Here is a 22,732-nt window from a genome sequence, read left to right as displayed (position 1 = left end):
CCAGCCACATGAGACGCACAAGCTAACGGAAACGTTGAAAGATTATGTCTCGTATTTACGACAGAAATTGCCCTTCTAATTATACAATCTGAATGTGAGAATTGATATGCGAGTGATAGATGGTCAGTCTTTGATGTAATTTCGAGAAAGCCATCATTTGATTCACGAAGGTAGCTGCACATTGAAATTGAGAATAGCCCTTCATCAATGTATCAGACACCTATAAGTCGAGGTGGTGATCGTTACCTGAGTTCAACGGTAAGTACACAGAGAATAAAACAGATCTCACAACTCTAGTATCTAAGTAACGCTAAGATTCATCATATATCTTTTATTATTCATGAGAATCCGGAGCTAAAGTCATTACAAATTGCATTACTCACAAACAGGGCAAGCATATCCAAGCAGTATGTAAAAAACCGTGGTCAAATTCTGTGGTTGCACCATGTAAGGTGTCTTATATATAAAACTAATCTCACCAGCTCATATTCTATATCCAACATTAACCTCTTGAACCAATTAATTGGTAAGAGGAGGAGTATCAACCACAAGAACACCCATAAGATGCTCAGCAACTCTAGTTCCAACAACTTCGGCACTCTCAATTGCATGTCTAATTGCTTTATCCTCTTCATCTGACAAATCCACATACAGAGCTCCAATATTCTCTTCCAAATACTTGATTTTTTTGGTACCTGGAATTGGGAAAATGAGGGGGTCTTGCTTGATCATCCAGGCAAGTGTTACCTGCCCCGGGGAAGCATTCTTGGTTTTTCCGATTGCAGTAATGGTATCGACGAGTTTCAGATTCTTATCAAAGTTCTCCTGGGTGGCAAAGCGTGGGATTGTTCGTCTGAAATCATCCTTATCGAAATCGTCGACCGATCTGTATTGACCAGTGAGAATACCACGGCCCAATGGTGAATAGGCAACAAGCGCTATGCCGAGTCTTTTGCAACAGTCAAGAAGTCCAACTTCTGGCTTCTCAACATCCATAGAGAATGGACTGTACTCAATTTGGTACGCGTGAATTGGGTGGATCTTAACAGCACGTTCGAGGGTATCAACACCACACTCGCTGAGACCTAGATATTTGACTTTGCCAGCACTTCTGAAGTCAGTATCTGAAAAATAATAATGACGGGACTGAGGACTTACTCGACAAATTCTTTCATAACGGTAACAATTGTCTCGACTGGAATTGTTCCAGTGAATCTATGACTATTCGGACGCGTATGAGAATTGATTACATTTTTCTTGAAATTATTTTGGGAGCACCTACCAGTAGAGTAAATCTATGTAATCTGTTTGAAGTTTTTCAAAGCTCTCCGCTACAGATTGACGGATGTACTCTGCATCGTTTCGGATTTCACGACCACCTTCTGGGGTGACATGGTTACCGAATTTGGTAGTCAAAAAGATCTAGATAAAAATAAGCACCCATCTTTCAGCTTTGTGTTCGGAAGCTGATGCGGTCTTACCTCACTGCGTTTTCCAGTTCTCGTGAACCATTTACCCAAAAGTACTTCATTGTCGCCATACATTTGAGCTGAATCCCAATGAGTGCAGCCTAGCTCATAAGCACGATCAAGGAACTCAAAGCGTTCCTCATCCGAGCCCGGTTTTCCATAGAAAGCTATAACGATTGTCAGTGTAGTTCTCGTTCATTGATGAATTCTGAAGGACCTACTACTTAAACCCATGAGTCCGAGGCCAAGGGCAGGAATTTGAGGACCATTGCGTCCCAAAGCACGGGTTGGAAGTTTTGTAGAAGAAGGCATATTTGATCTTTCGATTGATTTCAAAAGTTGTTTGATTAATTATGTTATCGAGATATTGATTCTTGTATTTAACTTTTTCAATAGTAGAGTGAACTGATTTTAAATTAGGCGCGGCTATATCTTGGGATAATAAAAAGTAAAAAGAGGTGTCCACTTCATTTCAAATAGTCGGGGTAATGATGATATCTATACTCGCGGCCACCGATATAGGACTTGGATGAGAGTCCGTGACTCCACTACCAAAAGGGGGAATAGGAAGAATGTTGTGAGATGTCGCTAAAGAATGTGGGGTCGATATTGATATTCTTCAAGCTGGATTGTTGTAAGGCTCGGCCCGTGAAACTGCCAAACCTTCATCTATTTCATTGCATTTGTCCCGTTCGGTTGCTCCTGATTGTTCATGATCGGAGACAGGGAGCCGGGCTTGATATTTGATGCATTTCATCTTTCGTTAAAGAAAATCGAATCTTCAACCGGAGAATATTTGTGGTATAACCTTACACAACGTTATTGATGCTTGGAAAGTCACAAGCTATCAGGTCTTCTCCCAAGGTATTATGTAAGCATGTTGTGACGACTTTTTCCGAAACTTTATGCTCTGCCAGTGACATTAGATTTATGGTACAAAACAGCGTATTATTATTTTTCTTATATCTGTCTAGTCTACTTAAGGAAACATCTATTACCTGCATTCCGAAATACTACTATGAATATTTCCATAATTACATACACTCATCCTTGCCACTATCACAATCCCGGATTTAGAACCCATTAGCCAATGACACCGGGAGAAATACGTTTTTTTTCTTCCATTTAACCGTTTATTATTTGTTATATTTGTGAACATATTACAAAACAAATTGTTTAGTATTTAATATTTGGAAGGTCTAGAATTCATGTATAGGTGTGTGATAAATATTTCTACATCCACCCTCAAGGTGCCTTTAGGTCATCTTGTCAACTACCATACCTTTTCTACATTCCTTGTTTGTCCAGTATTCCGAAAGAGTATTCCTTTCGAAGCAATAGAGAGTGCTTAGAAGATTTTCTGTGTAACAGGGTCTCAAACCAAAGATTACTGCTAGTATCTCCCAGATAGACTTCCCTTCAACAATATAAGATAATGACAAAGATCGGAATATTTCCACAAAGTAAATCTTGAGATTCAGTAGGAGAGCCGGAATGAATTTGTTTCGATTATATTTGAGTAGTAGTAAAGCTTGGTACGCAATCCCAGACCGGTACGTAATATTTTTCTTCACACAGCAGTTGCATTTTGAGTGCAAATTCCGGAAATTCTCACGCAAGACTTACAACAGTCTTTCCCTTACGCTTCGGTAAAGCATCCTAATTCGTACAAACCGACTTAAGTCTGAAGACTAACTCAATAAAGCAAAGTATCATTGAACTCCTTATCAGATTACACTTTCTATCAGAATGCTTGCTCCACGAACATTATTAAAACATGGGAGAGCCCCTCAATTGCTTGTATGGCCCAAGCTCCGGGAGCTATGGCGGAGTGTTAGTGACCAGAACGTGTCTGGCAGTCCCGATTTAGAAGCTCCATCAACGTCTGTTGCAATGGATCATGAAACTCCTGCAAGATCCAGGATGTACGATTGGTACCGTGGCGCGATGGTACTAGCGTTACTACCATGTAGAAGGTAACAAACTAAGATAGGGCAACACCACTCCTGGAGTAGCCATTGGTATGTTGTCATTAGGAGATTTTTGCAAGCTCCCGAATTCCCAATCGCGCCAATCTCATCTCCAGATCCAACAGCAATCTTAGATCTCGCGCAGGAAATGTTCATACACCTTTGGTATAGGAATCTTGAATCTCATTGAAGATAGAGTAGGCCGAAAGTAGCCCGTTAGCTCTGCTCCGGCTGTCCGCTCCCCGCAATACTATCACTGCTCAATGGAATGTTCCTGTTGCGCGGTATGGAAACACTCTTTTGGGAAGTGTATACACTATACACTATGTCGATAGTCAACGAGATTCTGATATATAAGTTGTCGATGTTGTCGAGGTAAATACTTTTTTATCATCATCAACAACATCTTCAACATTCTATCAAGGCATCGCTAGAACATCACTTCCCAGTTTTCCAATACTTGAGTCTTAGACATCTAACCATCTACATCCAACACCTTCACTAAAGCTTTTTTGAGTCAATCAACCATCTTTACATCCAATAATACTTCATACTAATAATATCAACTTCTTCAACTTTTTCAATCACTCAAACCATCTTTAAAATGTCTCAACAAGGAACTCTCCGATCTGATGTCCCAGCCGCCTTCGCCGCAGCCAACTCTAACCCCGCCCGTTTGGTTCACCTCATCCCAGATGAGCTTGCCAGATCAGTTCCTAATCATTCAATCTTTGCTTACCCAAAGACTGATATGCCACAAGATGGCTTCGTGGAAGTATCTGCCAGGTCCTTCGCCAATGCGATCAACCGTACCGCTTGGTACTTGGAGTCAATCCTCGGGAAAGCCCCCGCTGGTGAATTCCCAGCTGTCGCCTACCAGGGCCACAGTGAGTATATTCCTTCTATTCCACGATGAGCTTGCCATACTAACATGGCCACTAGGTGACATTCGTTACTTCTTTTTCATGTTCGGCGCTATCAAAGCCGGATACAAGATGCTGTATCTTTCTCCTCGTAACAGTGTCGCCGGGTCTCTAAACGTTCTCGAGAAGTCCGACTGCCACATCTTCTTGACAGCTCGCAACACTCATGTTGAGAACATCTTGAGCCAACGCAACATGCGCACTGCAACAGTGCCAGAGCTTGAAGAGTTGCTTGAAGATGAAGAGGTCCGCGCCTATCCCTACAGCAAGTCTTTTGCTGAGGCACGAACCGACCCATGCCTCGTCCTCCACACTACCGGCTCCACCGGTCTTCCAAAGCCTATTACCTGGAAGAACGAGATTCTCAGCACATATGAGGCTTGGAGAACTATCCCAGCAGTCGACGGATATGTCCCAACAACTGAAGTCTACCAACAATCTCGCAGGGCTTACAATCTCATGCCTTTGTTCCACACTAGTGGTTTGAATATCGGTATCACCATGTCTCTCCTTCTCGGTGTCACCACTGTTTATGGTTCTGCCAATGTCGTACCTCACGCTGCATATGCCGATGAGATCCACAAGTATGGTGGTGTCGATGCTTCAATTGGCCCCCCATCCATCTACGAGGAACTGAGCCACGATCCCAAATCTCTTGAGCGTATCCACAACTTCAACTACATTCTAGTCTGTGGTGCCGCCATCTCTCAGACTGCTGGTGATATCATCTCCAAGCATTGCAGGGTCGTTTCCAACTTTGGAGCTACTGAGACTGCTTGTCTTCCACGATTGGCTCCTGCTGTCGAGGATTGGGCTTACTTCTACTGGCATCCAACTCACTCTGGTATTGTCTTCAGAGAGTACATGGACGGTCTTCACGAACTCTACATTGAGCGAAAGCCTGAATTAGATCTTTACTACCAGGGTATCTTCAGTACCTTCCCTCAACTTGAGGAGTACTCCATGAACGATCTCTACTCTCGCCACCCTGATCCAGCCAAGCCTTTCCTGTACAAATGGAGAGGTCGTGCCGACGATGTCATCGTCCTCAGCAACGGAGAGAAACTTGCCCCAGCTCTCATGGAGGCTTCTCTCTGCAGCAGTCCGCTCGTCAAAGGTGCCATGGTTGTCGGTCGTGGCAAGTTCCAGCCAGCTGCTCTTGTCGACCTCAAGGATGCTCCACCAGCCAGCGCTGCTGATCGCCACGCTCTCATCAAGGAGATGCTTCCAGCTATTGCCCAAGCTAATGTTCACGCTCCTGCTCACGGTCAGCTTGATCAATACCACATCTTGTTTGTTGATCCTAGCCGCCCAATGCACTATCTTGGTCAAGGTAAGATCCAAAGACATCAGACATATAGACTGTACGAGAAAGATATCGAGGATGTCTACACTGCTGCTGACAATCTCGACGACCAAGAAGGTGAGGTTGGTGACATGCGAGTGGACTTTGCCGACCGCACCAACATTGCTAAATGGCTAAAAGACCTCATCGAGGAGACTGCCGGCATTCAAAACCTTGGACCTGATTCAGCATTCTTCGAATCTGGCTTGGACTCTCTCCATGTCATCAAGATTGTTCGTGAGCTCAAGATCCATGCCAAACTCACTGGTGGCAAAAACCTCACTCCGGACTCCATTTCACCAGCTTCTGTATACTCCAATCCATCCTTGGTTGAGCTTTCTGAGTTCCTCTACAAGACAGCAGATTTGGCACCTGAAGATCCTGATAGTGCCTACCAAAGTGCCGATCCTAACGAGAAGGAAGTCAAGAATCCTAAATTGACTGCCATGGAGTCTCTCTTCCAAGAATTTGTGTCTACTCTCCCAGTCGAGTCCAAGCCTCGTGTCACACCAGTCACCACCGGTACAACTGTTCTCCTCACTGGTACTACCGGTTCATTGGGTTCATACCTCCTCAATGAGATGAACAATGACTCCAACGTTAAGCACATCTACGCTCTTGATCGTTCTGCTGGTGGTGCCGAGAAATACCAACAAGCCATCGCTGCAAGAGGATTGAGCCCTATTGATTCTAAGAGAGTTACTTTTCTCAAGGCAGATCTTTCCGACTCTCAATTGGGTGTTGGGCAAGAGAACTACACTAAGATTTTGGAGAATGTTACCCACGTCCTTCACTGCCAATGGCCAGTCAACTTCAACTGGACTCTCAATTCATTCAAGCCATACATCACTGGTGTTCGCAACCTCGCCCAAATGGCTTCCAGCTCTACCAACAACGCTTTTGTGATGTTTATCTCATCCATTGCCGCCGTTGGTGGATACAAGGGAGTTGGCGGTGTTCCTGAGGCACCAATCCTTGACTTCACTGCCGCAGCACCTATGGGATACGGTCAATCCAAGCTTATCGCTGAGGCCCTCCTCGAGAAAGCTGCTCAAATCTCCGGTGTTCGCACTGCTGTATGCCGTGTTGGTATCGTAGCCGGTCCAGTAGAACAGCAAAAGGGAATGTGGAACAAACACGAGTACATTCCATCTATCATTGTTTCATCCGCCCATCTCGGTGTTGTCCCAGAGACCTTCCCATCCAGAGATCACATCGATTGGCTCCCAGTCGACAAGCTCTCCAAGGTCTTGTGCGAAATCCTTGAGACCGCATCTCAGCCAGAGCTTGATGCCACTACAGGCGCTATCTCTTCTGCTCCTCTACACAGCAAGACTTTCCACGTCGTCAACCCACAGTTCTCCTCCTGGGAAGAGGATTTGGGACAGAACCTCCTCGCTGCTTACCCTGAAGGCATGGTCAAGCCAGTCAAATTTGAGCAATGGGTCGACGCACTCAAAGCTTCCGTAGATGAAGCTGAGCGCACTGGCAAAGTCGATGTTGACGCCAACCCCGCCATGCGCCTTCTTGAGTTCTACTCCAAGGCAGCAGCTGGTGGTGCCGTTGAGAAGGGTGCTCGTACCTTACCTACCAACGTGTCTCAGTCTGCCAGTAAGACTTTGAGGAATCTCGGTCCTTTGAACAGAGTGTGGTTGGAGAACTGGATGGTTCAGTGGGGTATCAAAGAGCCTGGAGCAGTTCAAAATTCTTTCTTGGCTTTGAATTAGACACGGCTGTCATTTAACGAATTTCCTTTGTTACTTTTCATTTCATGTATCTTTTCATGCATCTCTTTTAATTTATGAATGATAGACTTGGGTATTGGTATAGATAAGATATTGGATAGATGGATCAGGAGTTTGGGATTTCAATCATGAATCACGATTATTGTTCATATTTAATCATCGATAAAAACACAAACAAATTTAATAACATCACAATTACATCATTTGCCTCATTCAAGAGTGATTGACTACAAGTTACCTGACGATCATTGCTTCAAATATTCAGGTGTAGAGATCAATTCAATCGATCATTCTAATCTTCTCGTCCTTCCCAAATCCTCCATCTCCTTCATCCATTTCTAATCTCAAGCATTTTTCACTCCTTCGAGATGCAGGTGTGTCCTTCAGCTTTGTGGTGGCTTGTGATGGGTGGCTCAGCAATGCGGCTTAGTGGCTTGTGCAATCATACACACATGTGACCTTGAAAATCAATCTTGATCATGAACTCCACAACTCGTGCACATGATCGGCTTGGTTATGTAATAAACATGCCGTGTCGGCTGAACCGTCCAACTTACTTCACCGTTGGTTCATCTATTCGGGTCCCGTTACACAGCCTTTGCATGAATTTATATATAAACATGATCTGTTCCACTTAGCACTAAAAGCATTTACAGCTTTGCTTGGCGATCTTAGTTTCCGTAGCAACAACATCCCTTATTGCTTGAATTTGGGGGTTAAGACTGCATCACGTGACTTACCCTCAGCCTACCACATAATTCTGAAGTAGCCGTGAGAGGACCTGCGTGGCATATGACTGACAGTACATGAGACGTTTCGCTCCTTACCAACAAATGGTTGGATAGTTTACGACTTTTGAAGCAAATATTGTTGTAAATGTATTGCATCCCCTAGTTCTAACTCGGGGCATGCGCTCTGGGGCTGAGCGGGAAGGAATGGGAACTGCGGGTAGAGTGGAAGATCTGCAGGTAATTGAAGAAGTGGGGACGGAAAGAGAATCGGTAGAGCTCGGTAGTGAATATTTTCGGTGAAGTTGTGTTATCCGATGGGATGTTCTATTTAGCCGAGATACCCTTGACATGAACCGGAACAGAACCCGTACCCGAACCGAAACTTCACGAGTAATGAGATTTGAAAATTCGCACGAAAAGTTAGTCAAAATCTTGATAGTCAAAGCTCATTATTTTGAAGTTAGATGTTGATACTAGAAGTTAATGTGAAGTTGGTCAAGCAAGTAGAAAATTTTGAAGGTCCATGATAATTTGAACGTTGATTGATGGTAGGTATGTATGGTAATATCATTAAACACTACTTTAACTAACAGAATAAGATTGGCAATAATAAAATTTGATGCCTGCATGGATACATACTGTTGGTTGGATTCTGTACGCTGCAAAATTTCAAAAATCTGTCAAGGATTAGCAAATACTCACCAACCGTTATTTTTTTTATGCGAAGGCCGATGATTGGTGGCCATGGCGTGGAATAAATCAAAAAGCAAAGTCATGACCAAAACCTGCGTTTACTCAGTATTAAGTCCGTAGATTATCGCGATACTGTTAGGTCAATCCCCTGGTCTGTCTTGGTTAATAATTCTGCAGTGTCACCATAATCGATGAAACTCGGTCACGATCTGCAAAGCATATGGGAAGTGTGTGAGTTGCTATATGAAAACATGGTTACCACTATATATCTATGACTGTATAGTACATCTGGTTCCTCTGTACGGTACATATGAAAGAAATCCGCCGCCCAAATATCACATCAAAAAGGAAAGAACCCAACGATGCTCAAGCTACCCCTCAGAATGAGGATGCGAGCAATTGTTGTACAGTGGCATCCAGCTAACAAGGTCTGCACGCAAAGATCGATAGTGTTCGAGTACTCCGCATGCTTTGGTGTGCGGAATATCTTGGAACTCAAGTGGTGCATCAAAATATTCTGCCGCAGTTGGCGGGAGGTCAAAAGAAAAGAAAAGATAAGTGATTTAGCCATGATGCTTCTAAAAAGGATCTATCGACAGAATGATAAAGAGAAGTTGGATCAATGTGAGGAGTGATGGTTAGAGATGATGTTGGATGGTGGCGCCTTGAGGCGAACTGCTTAACAACCAATAATATCGCAAGCGATCTTTTCAGCGAAAGCATCTGAATGGCGTGTTAGTTACTGCTCAATTGCTAACTTTTATAAGAAGGATAAGACTTACAAACTGTGGACATAGGATGTCCAGGAGGAAGATGTGGGAAAGCGGCAGCGTCAACGACACGGACGCCGGAGACACCAAGAACCTTGGCTTGGGTATCAACAACAGTGTTGGTATTGTTGACAAGACCCATGGCACAGGTCGATGTTGCATGCCAAATAGTGTTGAAACTAGTTCGGACAAAGTCTTCGATTTGAGCGTCGGTCGAGATGTTAGATCCGGGAAAGTACTCGTCACCAATGACGAAGCTTTGAAGGGCATCGGTGGCGTAGAATTCACGGACACGTTTGACTGAAGCAACCATGATGTCGACGTCAGATTGCTCGGTCAAGAAACCTGGGTCAATCAAAGGAGCAACATTGGTGTCGGCGGAGGTGATGGTAAGAGATCCGCGGGATCGGGGAGCGACGAGAGCAATTGCTAATGTGGCATAGTTGAAACCATCATTTGGGTCGGTTCCCTCGATGACCTGGTTGCCTAGGAAAGAAGAGATGGCAATGTACTCAACCTCAGGCCAATCAGCAGGGTATTCAGCCAAAGCTTTCTGAGTCTCGTTGCTCCATTTGCTTCTGTACTTCTCTGGAATCTTCTCCCATCCAAGAACATCAGTATCGGGGCTAGTGTACATGCCGGCAGCTGGGGTGCTCTCGTACATCTCGAGTTGCTCGGCAGCATACTCAGGATCGTTCACAAGTCTTGAAATGGTAGGAGCATTGACACGGTATCCGACACCAGTGAACAGATGATCTTGCATTCCTTTTCCGACACCTGGACGGTCAGCAATGACATCAATACCGATGGCACTCAATTCTTCAGCTGGTCCAACACCGGAAGCCATAAGAAGTTGTGGAGATCCAAAAACACCAGCGGACAAGATGACCTCCTTGTTGGCGGACAGAGTGAATGGGTAGCCACCAGTCTCGACAAGCACACCAGTTGCTTTCTTGCTTTCGTCGAAGAGGATCTTCTTTGCCATGGACAAAGTGTAAACCTTGAGGTCAGGTGATTTCATACCGACCCTGAGGAAAGAAGTTTCGGAAGAATCACGTGTCATCTTTTCAGCATCAATGGTGAATGTAGGGTATGAAGCTCCAATCAATGTTCCACCCAAAAATCCAGGTATAACTGGTACTCCGATTTGAGCAAGACCTTCGATGGCCCAGGTTCCGAAAGCTTGGGCATAGTGGGACCAAGTGACTGAAAGTGGACCGGTAGCTGGGAATACTGCAGCATCAGCAGCAACGAACGCTGGAGTGGAGTTGGTAGATCGAAGGCTCATGTCGGGAGCAGTGAAGTTAACAGACTTCTGGTAGAAAGGAAGAAAGTTATCCCATTCATAGGAATCGTCGCCAACCTCGTCGGCCCACCTCTGCATTGATCCAACAGTTGCACGTTGATAGACCATGAAGTTTCTGGCGGAACAACCTCCCAAAGTCTTACCACGAGCATAGTGAAGAGAAGTGTTGAATGCTCCCTGTTGAGAATGTCAGTAAGTCGTTTTTGGTTTGAGTATTAGTCCTAGAACTTACAGATTGTGCGGTAGTCTGATAACCCCAATCGATCTGAGGTTGCCAATCAGTGGCACCTTTTCCAGCGAATACACCATCAGTGGCAGGAACTTGAGAGATGTTTCCATTGCTAATCTCATAAAAAGTTCCGGCTTCGATGACAGCAACGCTGCCAGCCTCGGCTTCAGCCAATCTCATTGCGATAGTTAGACCAGCATTGCCACCACCAACTACAACGTAGTCGTAAGTGGCATTGCGTCCAGGAACACCAAAAGAGTTACCTAAGAGAGCTCTTGCTTTGAGATGAGAAGTACCCAAGGTAGGTCCTGCTTGGGATTGAGAGACCAAAGAGAGAGCTGCCAGCCCGACAGCTGTGAAGTCTTTGCTAAACATATCTGCTAGTAAGGAGGATGGTATGCAAAAGTGAAAAGAAGGATGTGATCTTCAAGTGAAGTGACGATGGCAGTCGGAAGAGATTCTTCTGCAATAGATGAAGCTGAGGAAGGGAGAAGATGATGATGGTGATGAGGATGGAGATTGAGCTTAACGTCGAGACTTTGTGTTGTTTATATAGACGTTCAAGTCGATGCTTAGACCACTTCAGACCATTTTCGCCCTCGTTCCTATCACCCATGATGGTCACTATCGTATAGTCTTACTTCGTAGCCCGCATCGAATCATGTTCCATACCATGAAGTCGAGGGTGTTGAAGAAAGAACCCTGGCTTGCCGTAATATCGCGTGCGGCGCAGAGACAGCGAGGTTAAGCTTTGTTCAGCTCGTTTCTGAGGTAGGATCAACCAATGTCGATATTTTGGGAACCAAACTGCTGGCGAGTTCACGTTGTTGACATGTGGTAACCTTGCTTACATGCAATCAACGTGCAGCGGGAGCCTAGTCCCGCGTTAGCTCGTATCCTCGAACCATGATGAGCAGAGGAAGATAAGCTATAGAAGAGCTAGGGCTGCCAATACTGGTGAATGTCTCAAGGCGATATCACGGCTTTGATCTCATCATATAAGCACCCGAACTTTAATCCGGTCCGGGCAAAGACCAGCGACTGTGAAGCTTCCGTTCTACAGCATTTTGATACATGATCGCTTCATCATTTTGGAGTGCCAGAGCAAACAGCCAGGTACCGTGATTGCAAACTGTCCCAGCAACTGCAAGCAGTCTTGTGAAGTGAATCCGAGTGTTTGGTCCCAAGATCTCAAGCTTCTTGGCTCACTCAGCCTCACGTGAGCCTTTCTTCATGTTTAAGCTATAGATGCTCATGTTGTTGCCTGGTTCCCCAAGACCATGCAGAACTCAGGGTCTACAAGGTTCTGAAAAACCACAGGATACACCGCATATATGGACTCGGGCCCGCTGCATATCTGCAAGACCCTGAAAAAATAGGCGGGATTACATCACACCCATACGCGCGGGAATATTAATAAGGTTCCCCCCGCTGAAGAAACATGCCGTTGCATAAAATGATAATTTAGTTGGATCCGTGCCTTAGGCACGTTCTACATCTAGAAATAATACGTCTTTCAATCAACGCCCTATCATGAAGTGAAACGCTGAGAGTGAGGTGTCTAGATGGTAAGACCAATGACGGTAAGCCCCTTTGTCACGAAGGATTTGGACCTTGCGCTGATAATCGTAAATGCCATGCTTACCAAAAGATACCGACTACAATGCCGAATGAACCGGCTACTCCCATACTCTGTACGGTAACATTACGATGAAGCTCAAATATTGCTCATCAAGGTTACTCTGCCATAATCCTATGTCTCCCAGACAGAAACAGAAATCCCACTGTTTTCGCTTTCGCAACGACGGAATACAGACATAGTGAAAAAACATATGGACTCGGCAAATCTTGTTCTTTGGCAACGAAGTAAGCTTATTTAATCTCTCGGCTTATTCATCCGATATAAGAAAGCCGGGACATGTATTCAAGACATTATCATGAGCGAAACTTGAGTCGGCTCTTTGCCGTGGCTCGGAATTCACGGGTTCGGACCCGAGTACGTATAATTTGAAGTTCCAGCCAGTAATTTTGTGGTCGTAATAACTTCTGAGATCGCCTATGATTGTTTCTATTGATGAAAGTCTTTCACGTGGCGAGGACCCGAGTGCAATCTGAATGGGTGAGAACTCCATTACTTGCAGTTACTGGTAACATTGTTGCTTTGAGAGATATTGTAGTATTAAATGACCTCGTAGCTAAAGTTAGGTAGTGTGATGAAAGTACGTACAATGGCAGTGGGTTTATCTATCGATTATAATGTTCTATCCATGAAGATAGTGTTGTGGATTAACTGCTCGAAGTTGATACGTCGTGATGAGACAGTTCCTTTTTGGAAATAAGATTATGTACTCCGCAGACAGTTTTCGGTAGGTGGGGTGGAATGATGAAAGTAAGGGCTGATAATGCATTTTGACAGATCAACAGGGGTTTTAGTGCAGCCTTTATGGGGCTCATGGGCATGATAGGCTCTTCTCCGAAGCCCAAAACGCTATCTCCGCCTCAATCAGTTGCACCGGTACCTAAGTAGTCAAAGCTTGGTAACTCTTTTCAGATAAATCGATTAGAAATTTGTAATGTATCATATGCATGATGTAGATGGTTGGATATCGACGGTAATTCCGATAGATGTCGCTTTAACTATGAACATTAGCATTCTGGTGAATCATTGGTCGAGCCCTACCAAATCCTTTGGCATCAAGTCTAAAAGCAATACATCTTTAGTTCGTTAGATACTTCACTTCTAGTCCTTTTGGGATTGGAACTAGGCATCATCCACGGAAAAATCGAATAGTACAAAGCCGTAAAAGCCGTACGTTGTTTTGTGGCATTCTAGCCATCTATCTTCCCGGGTCCCTTCAGGTGGGGCTGGTTGGGGTAGACTCCTTGGCACCCAAAACACATTAATTGTGCCGCCCGTGCACAAATAAAGAATACCAGAGATCTGCTCGCACTTTTGACACCGCAAATCATACAAACTCCATATCCTGTACATACAGGATTGGTATCCTCTATGCTCATATCTTGAGACTTTCAATTTTCCTGAAATTGACCTTAGGAGGTACTAATTGACCGTTGATCACAAGCAACAACATTCTGCTAGGTTTCGTAGCAACCTACTATCAAATCTCAGTTGCTGCTGTGCCGCATATACATCCATCTAGTCACCATCATCTCTCCAGCGCATCTCTCCTCCGTCTCTCTGCTTGATACCCGTCACATTACTCCCAAAATGTTCACCACTTTCGTGAGCATGCCTTCTACTACGCCTAGTACTTCTGCATCCCCAGAACCTCCACCACGGCCCCGTCCACGTCAAAAACGAAGTCAAGTGGCCAAAGCGTGCGACTGGTGTCGAGTTCACCGGATCAAATGCGATAATGATCACCCGTGTAACAACTGCAAAACTCGAGGCGGTAACTGCAGCAATAGCGGTGCTATGAAGTTGGCAACCCTTCCACATGCATATCGTGAGATTGAACGTCTTAAGCAAAAAGTTCAAGAACTCGAGAAGGAACTCGATAAAGAGCGCTCAAGCGATAGCAAACAAAACATGCAAATGCTTCCTCCACATGGACTCCCTTCACCGCCGAATAGTATTGGAAGTTCCCGATCGGGACATGATACTGGATTAAGCGGTATGAGTGGCTTGGGTGGTATGAGCGGCCTTGAATTTGACGCAAACTCAATCAAGAGAGAATGGGAAGGCATTCACATCAGCACCGCGCGTTCCCCACAGAAGACATGGTATGGCTCAGCATCACTGTACTATTTTATCGGACGCCTCAATACTTTCTTGACCGCTTCGCTACACCAAAAACATTCTGCTCATGCCATGTTACCGAACTCGGCGAGTAAAGTACTCGATGGACCGACTACAGCAGATACATCAGACAACAAGAATGGGATGATGATCCCGATAGAAGACCCCCTCAATGTTGGTGACTATCTTTCACCAACGCAAGAAGAGTACTTTCTTGGGCTCTTTTGGCAATCATATTATACCTCAAATCCCATTATCGATGAACAAGAATTCAAAGAACATTACCAGTCGTTATGGATGAATTCCGACAAAGAGAGGAAACCTTCCGCGCTTGTCGATATTATCCTCGCAATGTGTATGCAGTACGGCATGTCTTTTCTGCCCAATGTAACACGCGCACATAATCCCGGCTCGAGAGCTAATGTAAATGTCAACGACGCAACAATCGCTGGCAGATGGCATTACCGACGTTGTCAATCTCTACTGGCAGCTGATCTAGAAGCGCCCACCATAGCCACCCTCCAATGTCATATTCTATGTTCCATATACCTCTGCTGTGGTTCATTTCAAAATATGGCAGACAGCGCTTGTAGTGCTGCTGTAAGAACAGCTTATATGCTTGGTTTGCATGTCGAGCCTCCCCAAGAGATGCCAAGAAAGGAAAGAGAACTGCGGAAACGCATGTGGTGGACACTCTACGTTCTGGAGAGTAAAATGAGTATGAAACTCGGTCGTCCATTCTTGGTTCATGAGTGTAATACTACATGCACCCTTCCTACAGACGACCGCGATGTTGCCATTGCTGCAGGACAAAGCTTTGCACCTCTGGGTGATAATGTTACCTGGTTGACTTGGAATCTTCATAATACGAAACTGTTGCTTGTTGCTCGATCGGCCTACTCTGCTTTCTACGATACCCCAGTCCCTAATACAGTCAACGTAAGAGGCACCATTTGGGATGACTTGCAAACTCTTGGAACTTATGCAGATATGCTGGAACCGCACTTAGAGCGAATGGATGAATGGCTCAGGGGTGTACCCATGGCACTCAAAACTGATCGTCTCAATGGCGGGTCCCCTTTCTCCACAGACCTATCACATATTAACATCGAGCCATTTGCACCACTGTGGCTTCAACGACAACGACTCCTCCTGGAACTCATGTACCACAATCTCAGCACCAATCTCTGCCGGCCGTTCATCGTCTTCAATCCAGCAGGCACACCCAGTGCACTCTCAGAACAAATCGCACTCAAATGTGTCGGCCATGCTATGCAGTTGACGCACATCATGCATCATGTAATCTTGTCGACATCGATTCTAGCAGGCTGGCAGGAATCCTTCCAATGGCAATGGAACTGTGCAATGACTCTCGTCGGTTATATTTTCGCATATCCTCAAGGCACACAGACTCGAGCAGCAAGAGGTGCTCTCGACCTCGCCATCGCTGTCTTCGATAACTTTGGCAATAATTTTGCTCAAGCTGCCAGCGCTGCTAATGTCATGACTGAGCTCAGTGCCAAAGTGGATATCCGCCTCGCGCAGACTTATGAGAAGCAAATGATGGCGCAACAGTCGAAAGTCATGACCAAGCCCGATGAAGTACAATCTGTCATGAGTGCCGGAGACTCGGGATATGAGAGTCTTCTCGATGATAGCTTCACTGGGATGCAAGGTATAGATTCGTTATCTTTCGATAATGAGACGAACGCAGAAATTCAAGATATCTTGGCTCAATCCATTGATATGACATTTCCAGCGGATTCATATACAGACTTTGAGATGTTATGGGCAAATATGGGGACGATATTTCCGGAATAGTAATGATGATGATGATGAACAAGAGGCATGGATTTCAGGCGTTCTTTTCCTTATATTTCTTTCCATTCTATTACTATAGTTTTATCAAATTCAATCTCGGGTTGGCAATGGTATGGCAATATGCACATCGTGGTAAACGCATGTGGGTGGTGGCTGTATTGGGAAACAATATTGTGGAGTAGCGAGATTATCCTTCGGTAGTTACTCTTGTATGAGCAATAATTATTCGTATAGAATTAATGCTTTAACCACTTGGATATCATCTACTTTTTCATTGTAACACACAGCTGTATTATGACAAAGAAATTACTGCATGGCCATCTTCAATCATAAAGCCAGAGCCAATCATGGAGAACTGTCGTTCTCGTAGCTCGCAAGCACAGCGACTTATAGATACGCATGATCGACTTTGGGTGTTAAGCCAGCAATATTCGATTCTTGGCTTGAGGCCGGGAAGGTTACCGAAAAGCCTTCGGCGCAAATGCGTGTAGTCTGATTGGCTCATGTTAAGACACGAAAATCGTGGGGTAGCATAATTGAGAATTCTACAATTTAACTCCGAGACTCCAGAAATGTAGTTACAGATTAACTTTGCATTATCCAAACGTTGGTGGATAATAACCAATGATCCGTTAATTCATCTTATCGTCCAACAGTTGGTCACCAACATTGCTTACATGGCTCAGCCCTAAAGGGGTATCCGGAGATTAGACCCTAGTAAATTTTGTTTCGCGTTTAGTCATAAGCCTAAAGAGCATGGGTCCCACTCGGACATAAAGCACTGAATGCCCATAGTTTGTCTTCCGGATTCTCCTTCAAGATCAGGTAATCATCAGGGACCTCTGTCGGATGCGAATCGGTAAGTTTGATTACGAACAATCCCGTGAGTACATTTGCTTGTACACTTCGCCGATAGTCAATATCACTAAGCAATACCAACGCATGGAACCATGGGCCGGATAGTGCCTGGACCCAAACATGGAGGAGCGGCCCTGAGTTCAAAGATTATATAATGTGAGGAAAAAGCCATAGTAAATGCATTTTATTCCATATCAAATCAACTTCCTCTTCTACTCTTCCCTCCAGCTTCTCAAGACATTCAAAAGCATCTATAACTTCACTTGAAATTCCAACTTTTCAAATCCATCATCAAATCATCTACTTCTTTCCAAAACACAATCAACATGCCTACCTTCACAGTTTTCAAGGGCAGAGCAGATGGTACCCCCATCAAGAGCACCACCACTAAGCCAGAAGAGCTCAAAGGTGACAGCGTTTTGGTAAAGATTACCGCTTCCGGTGTTTGCGGAACAGATCTTCACTACGTTAGTCCATACTCCTTTGCCACCCTTTGTCATTTGTTCTATAGCTAACCCCCCATCTAGAAAGGTGCCGACATGGTCCTTGGCCACGAAGGTGTTGGTATCGTTGAATCTGTTGGCCCTGATGCCAAATATCTCAAGAAAGGAGACCGTGTAGGATGGGGTTACGAGCACGATTCTTGTGGCCACTGCAATGAATGTCTTACTGGAAACGAAGTTTTCTGTCCAGAACGTGCTCTTTACGGATATGCCAATCTTGATCAAGGATCATTTGCTTCCCACGCTATCTGGCGTGAGGCCTTCCTTTTCCCCACACCAGCCTCCATTCCTGATGAGTTTGCCGCTCCTTTACAATGTGGAGGTGCTACTACATTCTCTGCCCTCCAGGGTATCAAGAGCACTGATGTTGTTGCTGTGATGGGAGTTGGTGGATTGGGACATTTGGCTATTCAATTTGCTGCCAAGATGGGTTGCAGAGTTGTCGTGTTGAGTAGCTCGGACAAGAAGAAGGCTGAAGCCACCAAGCTCGGCGCACACGAATTTATCACTACCAAGGATGTTAAGGAACTCAAGGTTTCTAAACCCATCAACCGTCTCCTCGTTACCACTGCCGCTCAACCAAACTGGGAATTGATCCTCCCAATCATGGCACCCCGCTCCACCATCTACCCCTTGACAGTTTCTTTCCAGAACCTCGAGATCCCATACATGCCATTCCTTGTCGCTGGTATCAACATCCAAGGAAACCTTGTTGCAAACAGAAGTGCCCACAAGCAAATGCTGGACTTCGCTGCATTCCATGAAATTAAACCTATCGTTCAAACTTTCCCTATGACGGAGTCGGGTATCGCGGAGGCAATGGACAAATTGGACAAAGGACAAGTTTACTATAGGGCTGTTCTCTTGGCGCAGTAAGTGGAGCGCTTTGACTTTTCTTACTGTTGATAGAGGGTTGGGTGAATGATTTGGATGAGAAATTGAAATGTACAAAAGCAAGAAAGATAGAAATACAAGATGATCCTACATTATATGGTCTTCTAGCTTAGATAATCGTGAATTTGTGACTAACAATACTCTTCTCTCTTCATAGAATCATCGAGAAAGTTCTTCCCGGTGCCTCTCGATCATCAACATCTTCATCCACTACCCTTCGCAGTCGATTCACTTACAAGACTTGGTTACATTCCATTCTTTCCTCTTGCTCCCCCAAAAGTAAGAAGGCCAAGAAGAGTGTCGAGAAGAAATGAGTTCGCTTGACAACTTTCTATTTCAATTTTCTCAGGTGCAGGTAGTTATTGGGAGGTGGAAGAAGTACCGTTTGTGATAGATACACTTTAATACCCCAGGTTGAACTTTTTGCTTTGTAGTAGGTAAATCATAGGATATAGGACATAATAGAAACATTTTCTTGCATTTCGATTGCTATCCTTTTCTTGGCACTATTCTCATTCCGAAACAGAAATGTCCATGATCTCTCACAACTGGCTGTGAGAATTAATCAGCACACTTACCAATTATCCTTGGGGCAAACGTACATATCTTACACTCTGGAGGTGAGATTACTTTGTCGCCGATTGAGCTGGGACCCTATCCAAAATACCGCCATCTCCGTTGCAATCAGTCACTGCTCACGAATAATGTTATTTGACCTCCATTCTAACTCCCCGTATCCTCGACCTCGTCGATAGAGTCGAAGATGAGACCGATAAACGAGAGCTTTTTCTTGAAGATTCAAGACTGTGCATCGGGCACTGGACATGGATCATGACTGTAGTAAAATTTCGGATTCAGTATTCGAGTTCTCATCCAATTAGGAACGCGTGAAGTAGATAGTGGTAATGCTATGATACCCGCATCCAGAATAATTTCAACGTTCTAATATTCATTTACGAGAGCTTTGACCAAAAATTGTGAATATCTCCACGATCGCTGAGACATGTGCGGTTGGTGTACGATGAGAGAGTTTTTTAGTCTTGAGTCCAAGAAAACCATAAACTGTTAGATGAACATATTTTTCTGTGAGGTCCATTACTTGAATTCACGCAGTAGTTTTATCGCCCATTATCTTTCGATCTCCTTAGACTATTCCCTCAATTTATCCTGAAGGGTCAACCCTTTTTGCGACTTTCATTCCATCCAAGAAGTCCCGACGCTAGATTAATCTATTTCCGAAAGCAAACCTCCCCAATAGCCAATCTTCACTTCCCACACAATTCATGAGCATCCTCAACTTGTATTTTGCATAAGAGTATAAAATTCCATCCAATCCCTTCCTGCAGATCATTTAGTTGAAGCTATTTGAAGTTTTCGGAAACTGTCGGGATATCGATCATGTGATCAAAGAGGGCACTGTATTAGCTAGCGTCGCGCTAGCGCTACCCTATATTAAGTACTAGCTTCCCATAGATAATAATGATCAAGAACGAATACAACCACATAGAACTAATAAGTACTTACACTTATATCAACCAAGTTGATACCAACAGAAACCTTGAGAAGATTCTTGAAGCAATATAGATTATTCTTTTTGTGGCCAAAATTCTTTCCACAATTTGCAGGCAGGTCCCGATATCATTTTTTATGACCTGATGAGAGCCATGCAGCAACTATCAAGCTCTTTTGTATATCTCAGACGTCATATCAGCTTTTTCAGCACGCTCCAAGAAATCTTTATTTTTGCGAAGCCCCATCGACCCAAAGCCTGTAATCGTTTGCCAACATAAGTTGCTTCTGGAATGACAAGAAAGGATTTCGAATATTAGATGTAAATGGCATCTTATAACCGCTGAGCTGAAGATTTTCAACTGACAGAGGATCACTTCAACAACATTGTAGAATATGTAGTCAGCCCATACAAATCTGTATACTGATACGGCAAGAGTCAAGCTATTGATATTTTTATACTGACATTATAAGACTCAGTCAAAAGACTTGCCTATGTTCCTCGGCAACTGCAGATACAATTTGGAAAAAAAATCAGTTCCACGACCAAGTCAAATTATACAAGCAACTTTTTTCACGATTCCCTCATTTCAGGTACTCTTGTTCTGTTATCTTGTCTTCTCACATCTGTTGGGATGCTGGATCTCTCAGTGCAGTTGGTTGAATATCATCACAATGCTAAAGAAGAAAACGAGACAATAAGAACAGTTACTTAAAGAGATTTCACTAGACTAAGATATAAGTCTAGGACGTAACATCACACTTAAAGACGTGGAGACAAAATCTCAAGAACGCTACATACAGAATATTATCTACTAAGACGTGTTGCTAGAGCGCAGAATCCATCAGGTATTTGTACAGGTCTTTAATAAAAACTTCTTCTATGTCTTGATGGAATGGCTGCACCAGCTTGAAGCTTGAAGTCGGAGCCATCATCGTCTGCAAGTACCCTTCGATAGTCATGTCTCGATCTGTCTAAAACACCGTAAAACTGCAATTTGTCATGAAACCGTCTACCATGACCGTTCCATAGGTTTTTTTTGTTGTCCCAGACCCAGGCTCCTCCTTTTCTGAACTCCCATCGCTCTTGTAGATTTAAATACCGATCAGCAAATTTCGTTCCTAGCTCCGTAGGGATGAGAATGACCAACATTCCTATCGGCACGAAATGCTTGAAAAGTCTTCCTAGAAATGCAGGTCCATGGGTCCACATTGATACCTCCATTATAGCGAAATTCTTAACGAAGGTTCTTGGCAAGGGTTCCCTATTGGCCGGGTCTACCTTGTTAAGTATATCAATTGGTTCATCCATAAACGTAGCCACTTCATCATGTGGAATGTATAGTATATCACGTCCCGGATTGAAAGGACATGACATTATGGGATACCCTTCAATTCTCTGAACAACAAAACCCTTTTTTTGAGCCCATCTCACAGCAACTTCGCGAGCCTCGTGATTAACCGATACTAGGCGCGTCTCTATTTGTACATGGCCTAACATATTGTGGCGGAACTCTAAACGCATGTTCTTCGTGTCATCCCGCCGGTTATATTGACCACATGGATCGTATTTCGTAAGATGAAGAAGGTGCCAACATCCCTTTTTGTATCGGAATAAAGCTGGTTTAATAGTATCTGGCAATGTAGCAAGCCATATCTTACTCCGTAACTCTGGGACAAGTTTCATGAATATAGGGAAGTCAGTAATAGGAATTCTTGATGCGTTTGCCATTGTCTTCTAAGTGTTGAGTCAGTGTGTGTTCTGAATTCATGACTTAGCGTAAAACAAAGCGTAAAGATTCATGGATCAGGAATAGAGAAGATTTTTCTGACATGTGGGGAATGAGGGAATCGTACAATGTAGTTGCCCAGTTCTCCACCTGATATCAATGTTATTTGAAGTAGCAATCGTAAAAAAAATGAGGCTCGGTTTCGTGGGTGCAGGCTGGGGAACCCGATATTCAATAACAATTGGTAGCCATCATTTGTCCCAACTGCTGGTTTGAAGGTGATGAAATGCTCTAAAAGATATTCCAAAGACGGAGTTGTGACATGTAAGAGTAAATAAATATGGGAATCGTAAGCAAGCCTGTACGAGTAAACATTGAGGGCTAGCACTTACCGCAGGCCTCTTGCTCTACAATATACGAAATGTTAGTGCCTGCCTATTAAGTTGGCGAGGAAGTTGCGATGCCCTCTTGATGGA

The 22,732-nt window shown here is 44.2% G+C and overlaps 6 protein-coding genes across 6 annotated transcripts; 3 read left to right on the top strand and 3 right to left on the bottom strand.

The window, feature by feature from the left end:
* Nucleotides 1-519: 519 nt before the first annotated feature.
* EAE97_000142 (uncharacterized protein) lies at nt 520-1,781 on the bottom strand (the record flags this gene model as incomplete). Its single annotated transcript, XM_038870652.1, has 5 exons — nt 520-1,108; nt 1,159-1,221; nt 1,283-1,422; nt 1,482-1,636; nt 1,691-1,781. 5 exons carry the CDS (start codon nt 1,779-1,781, stop codon nt 520-522), a joined length of 1,038 nt encoding a protein of 345 aa, XP_038738013.1.
* A 2,262-nt stretch (nt 1,782-4,043) lies between these two features.
* On the top strand, nt 4,044-7,434 carry EAE97_000141 (uncharacterized protein; the record flags this gene model as incomplete). Its single annotated transcript, XM_038870651.1, has 2 exons — nt 4,044-4,326; nt 4,382-7,434. 2 exons carry the CDS (start codon nt 4,044-4,046, stop codon nt 7,432-7,434), a joined length of 3,336 nt encoding a protein of 1,111 aa, XP_038738012.1.
* Nucleotides 7,435-9,002: 1,568 nt separating this feature from the next.
* EAE97_000140 (uncharacterized protein) lies at nt 9,003-12,742 on the bottom strand. Its single transcript, XM_038870650.1, has 3 exons — nt 11,185-12,742; nt 9,659-11,129; nt 9,003-9,599 (listed from the first exon to the last, which is right to left on the bottom strand). The coding sequence occupies exons 1-3, from the start codon at nt 11,554-11,556 to the stop codon at nt 9,556-9,558; spliced, it is 1,887 nt and encodes a 628-aa protein (XP_038738011.1). The 5' UTR covers nt 11,557-12,742; the 3' UTR covers nt 9,003-9,555.
* A 1,668-nt stretch (nt 12,743-14,410) lies between these two features.
* EAE97_000139 (uncharacterized protein) lies at nt 14,411-16,762 on the top strand (the record flags this gene model as incomplete). Its single annotated transcript, XM_038870649.1, has 1 exon — nt 14,411-16,762. One exon carries the CDS (start codon nt 14,411-14,413, stop codon nt 16,760-16,762), a length of 2,352 nt encoding a protein of 783 aa, XP_038738010.1.
* Nucleotides 16,763-17,946: 1,184 nt separating this feature from the next.
* EAE97_000138 (uncharacterized protein) lies at nt 17,947-19,331 on the top strand (the record flags this gene model as incomplete). Its single annotated transcript, XM_038870648.1, has 3 exons — nt 17,947-18,087; nt 18,148-18,995; nt 19,175-19,331. 3 exons carry the CDS (start codon nt 17,947-17,949, stop codon nt 19,329-19,331), a joined length of 1,146 nt encoding a protein of 381 aa, XP_038738009.1.
* A 2,060-nt stretch (nt 19,332-21,391) lies between these two features.
* Nucleotides 21,392-22,258, bottom strand: EAE97_000137 (uncharacterized protein; the record flags this gene model as incomplete). The annotated part of the gene is made up of 1 exon (XM_038870647.1): nt 21,392-22,258. One exon carries the CDS (start codon nt 22,256-22,258, stop codon nt 21,392-21,394), a length of 867 nt encoding a protein of 288 aa, XP_038738008.1.
* Between the last annotated feature and the right edge of the window lie 474 nt (nt 22,259-22,732).

Source organism: Botrytis byssoidea (genome assembly GCF_014898295.1).
Source record: "Botrytis byssoidea strain MUCL 94 chromosome Unknown BBYS_001, whole genome shotgun sequence".
Taxonomy (NCBI): Eukaryota; Fungi; Ascomycota; class Leotiomycetes; order Helotiales; family Sclerotiniaceae; genus Botrytis; species Botrytis byssoidea.
The sequence above is the reverse complement of the archived record's forward strand: the minus strand, read 5'-3'. Positions and strand labels throughout refer to the sequence as shown.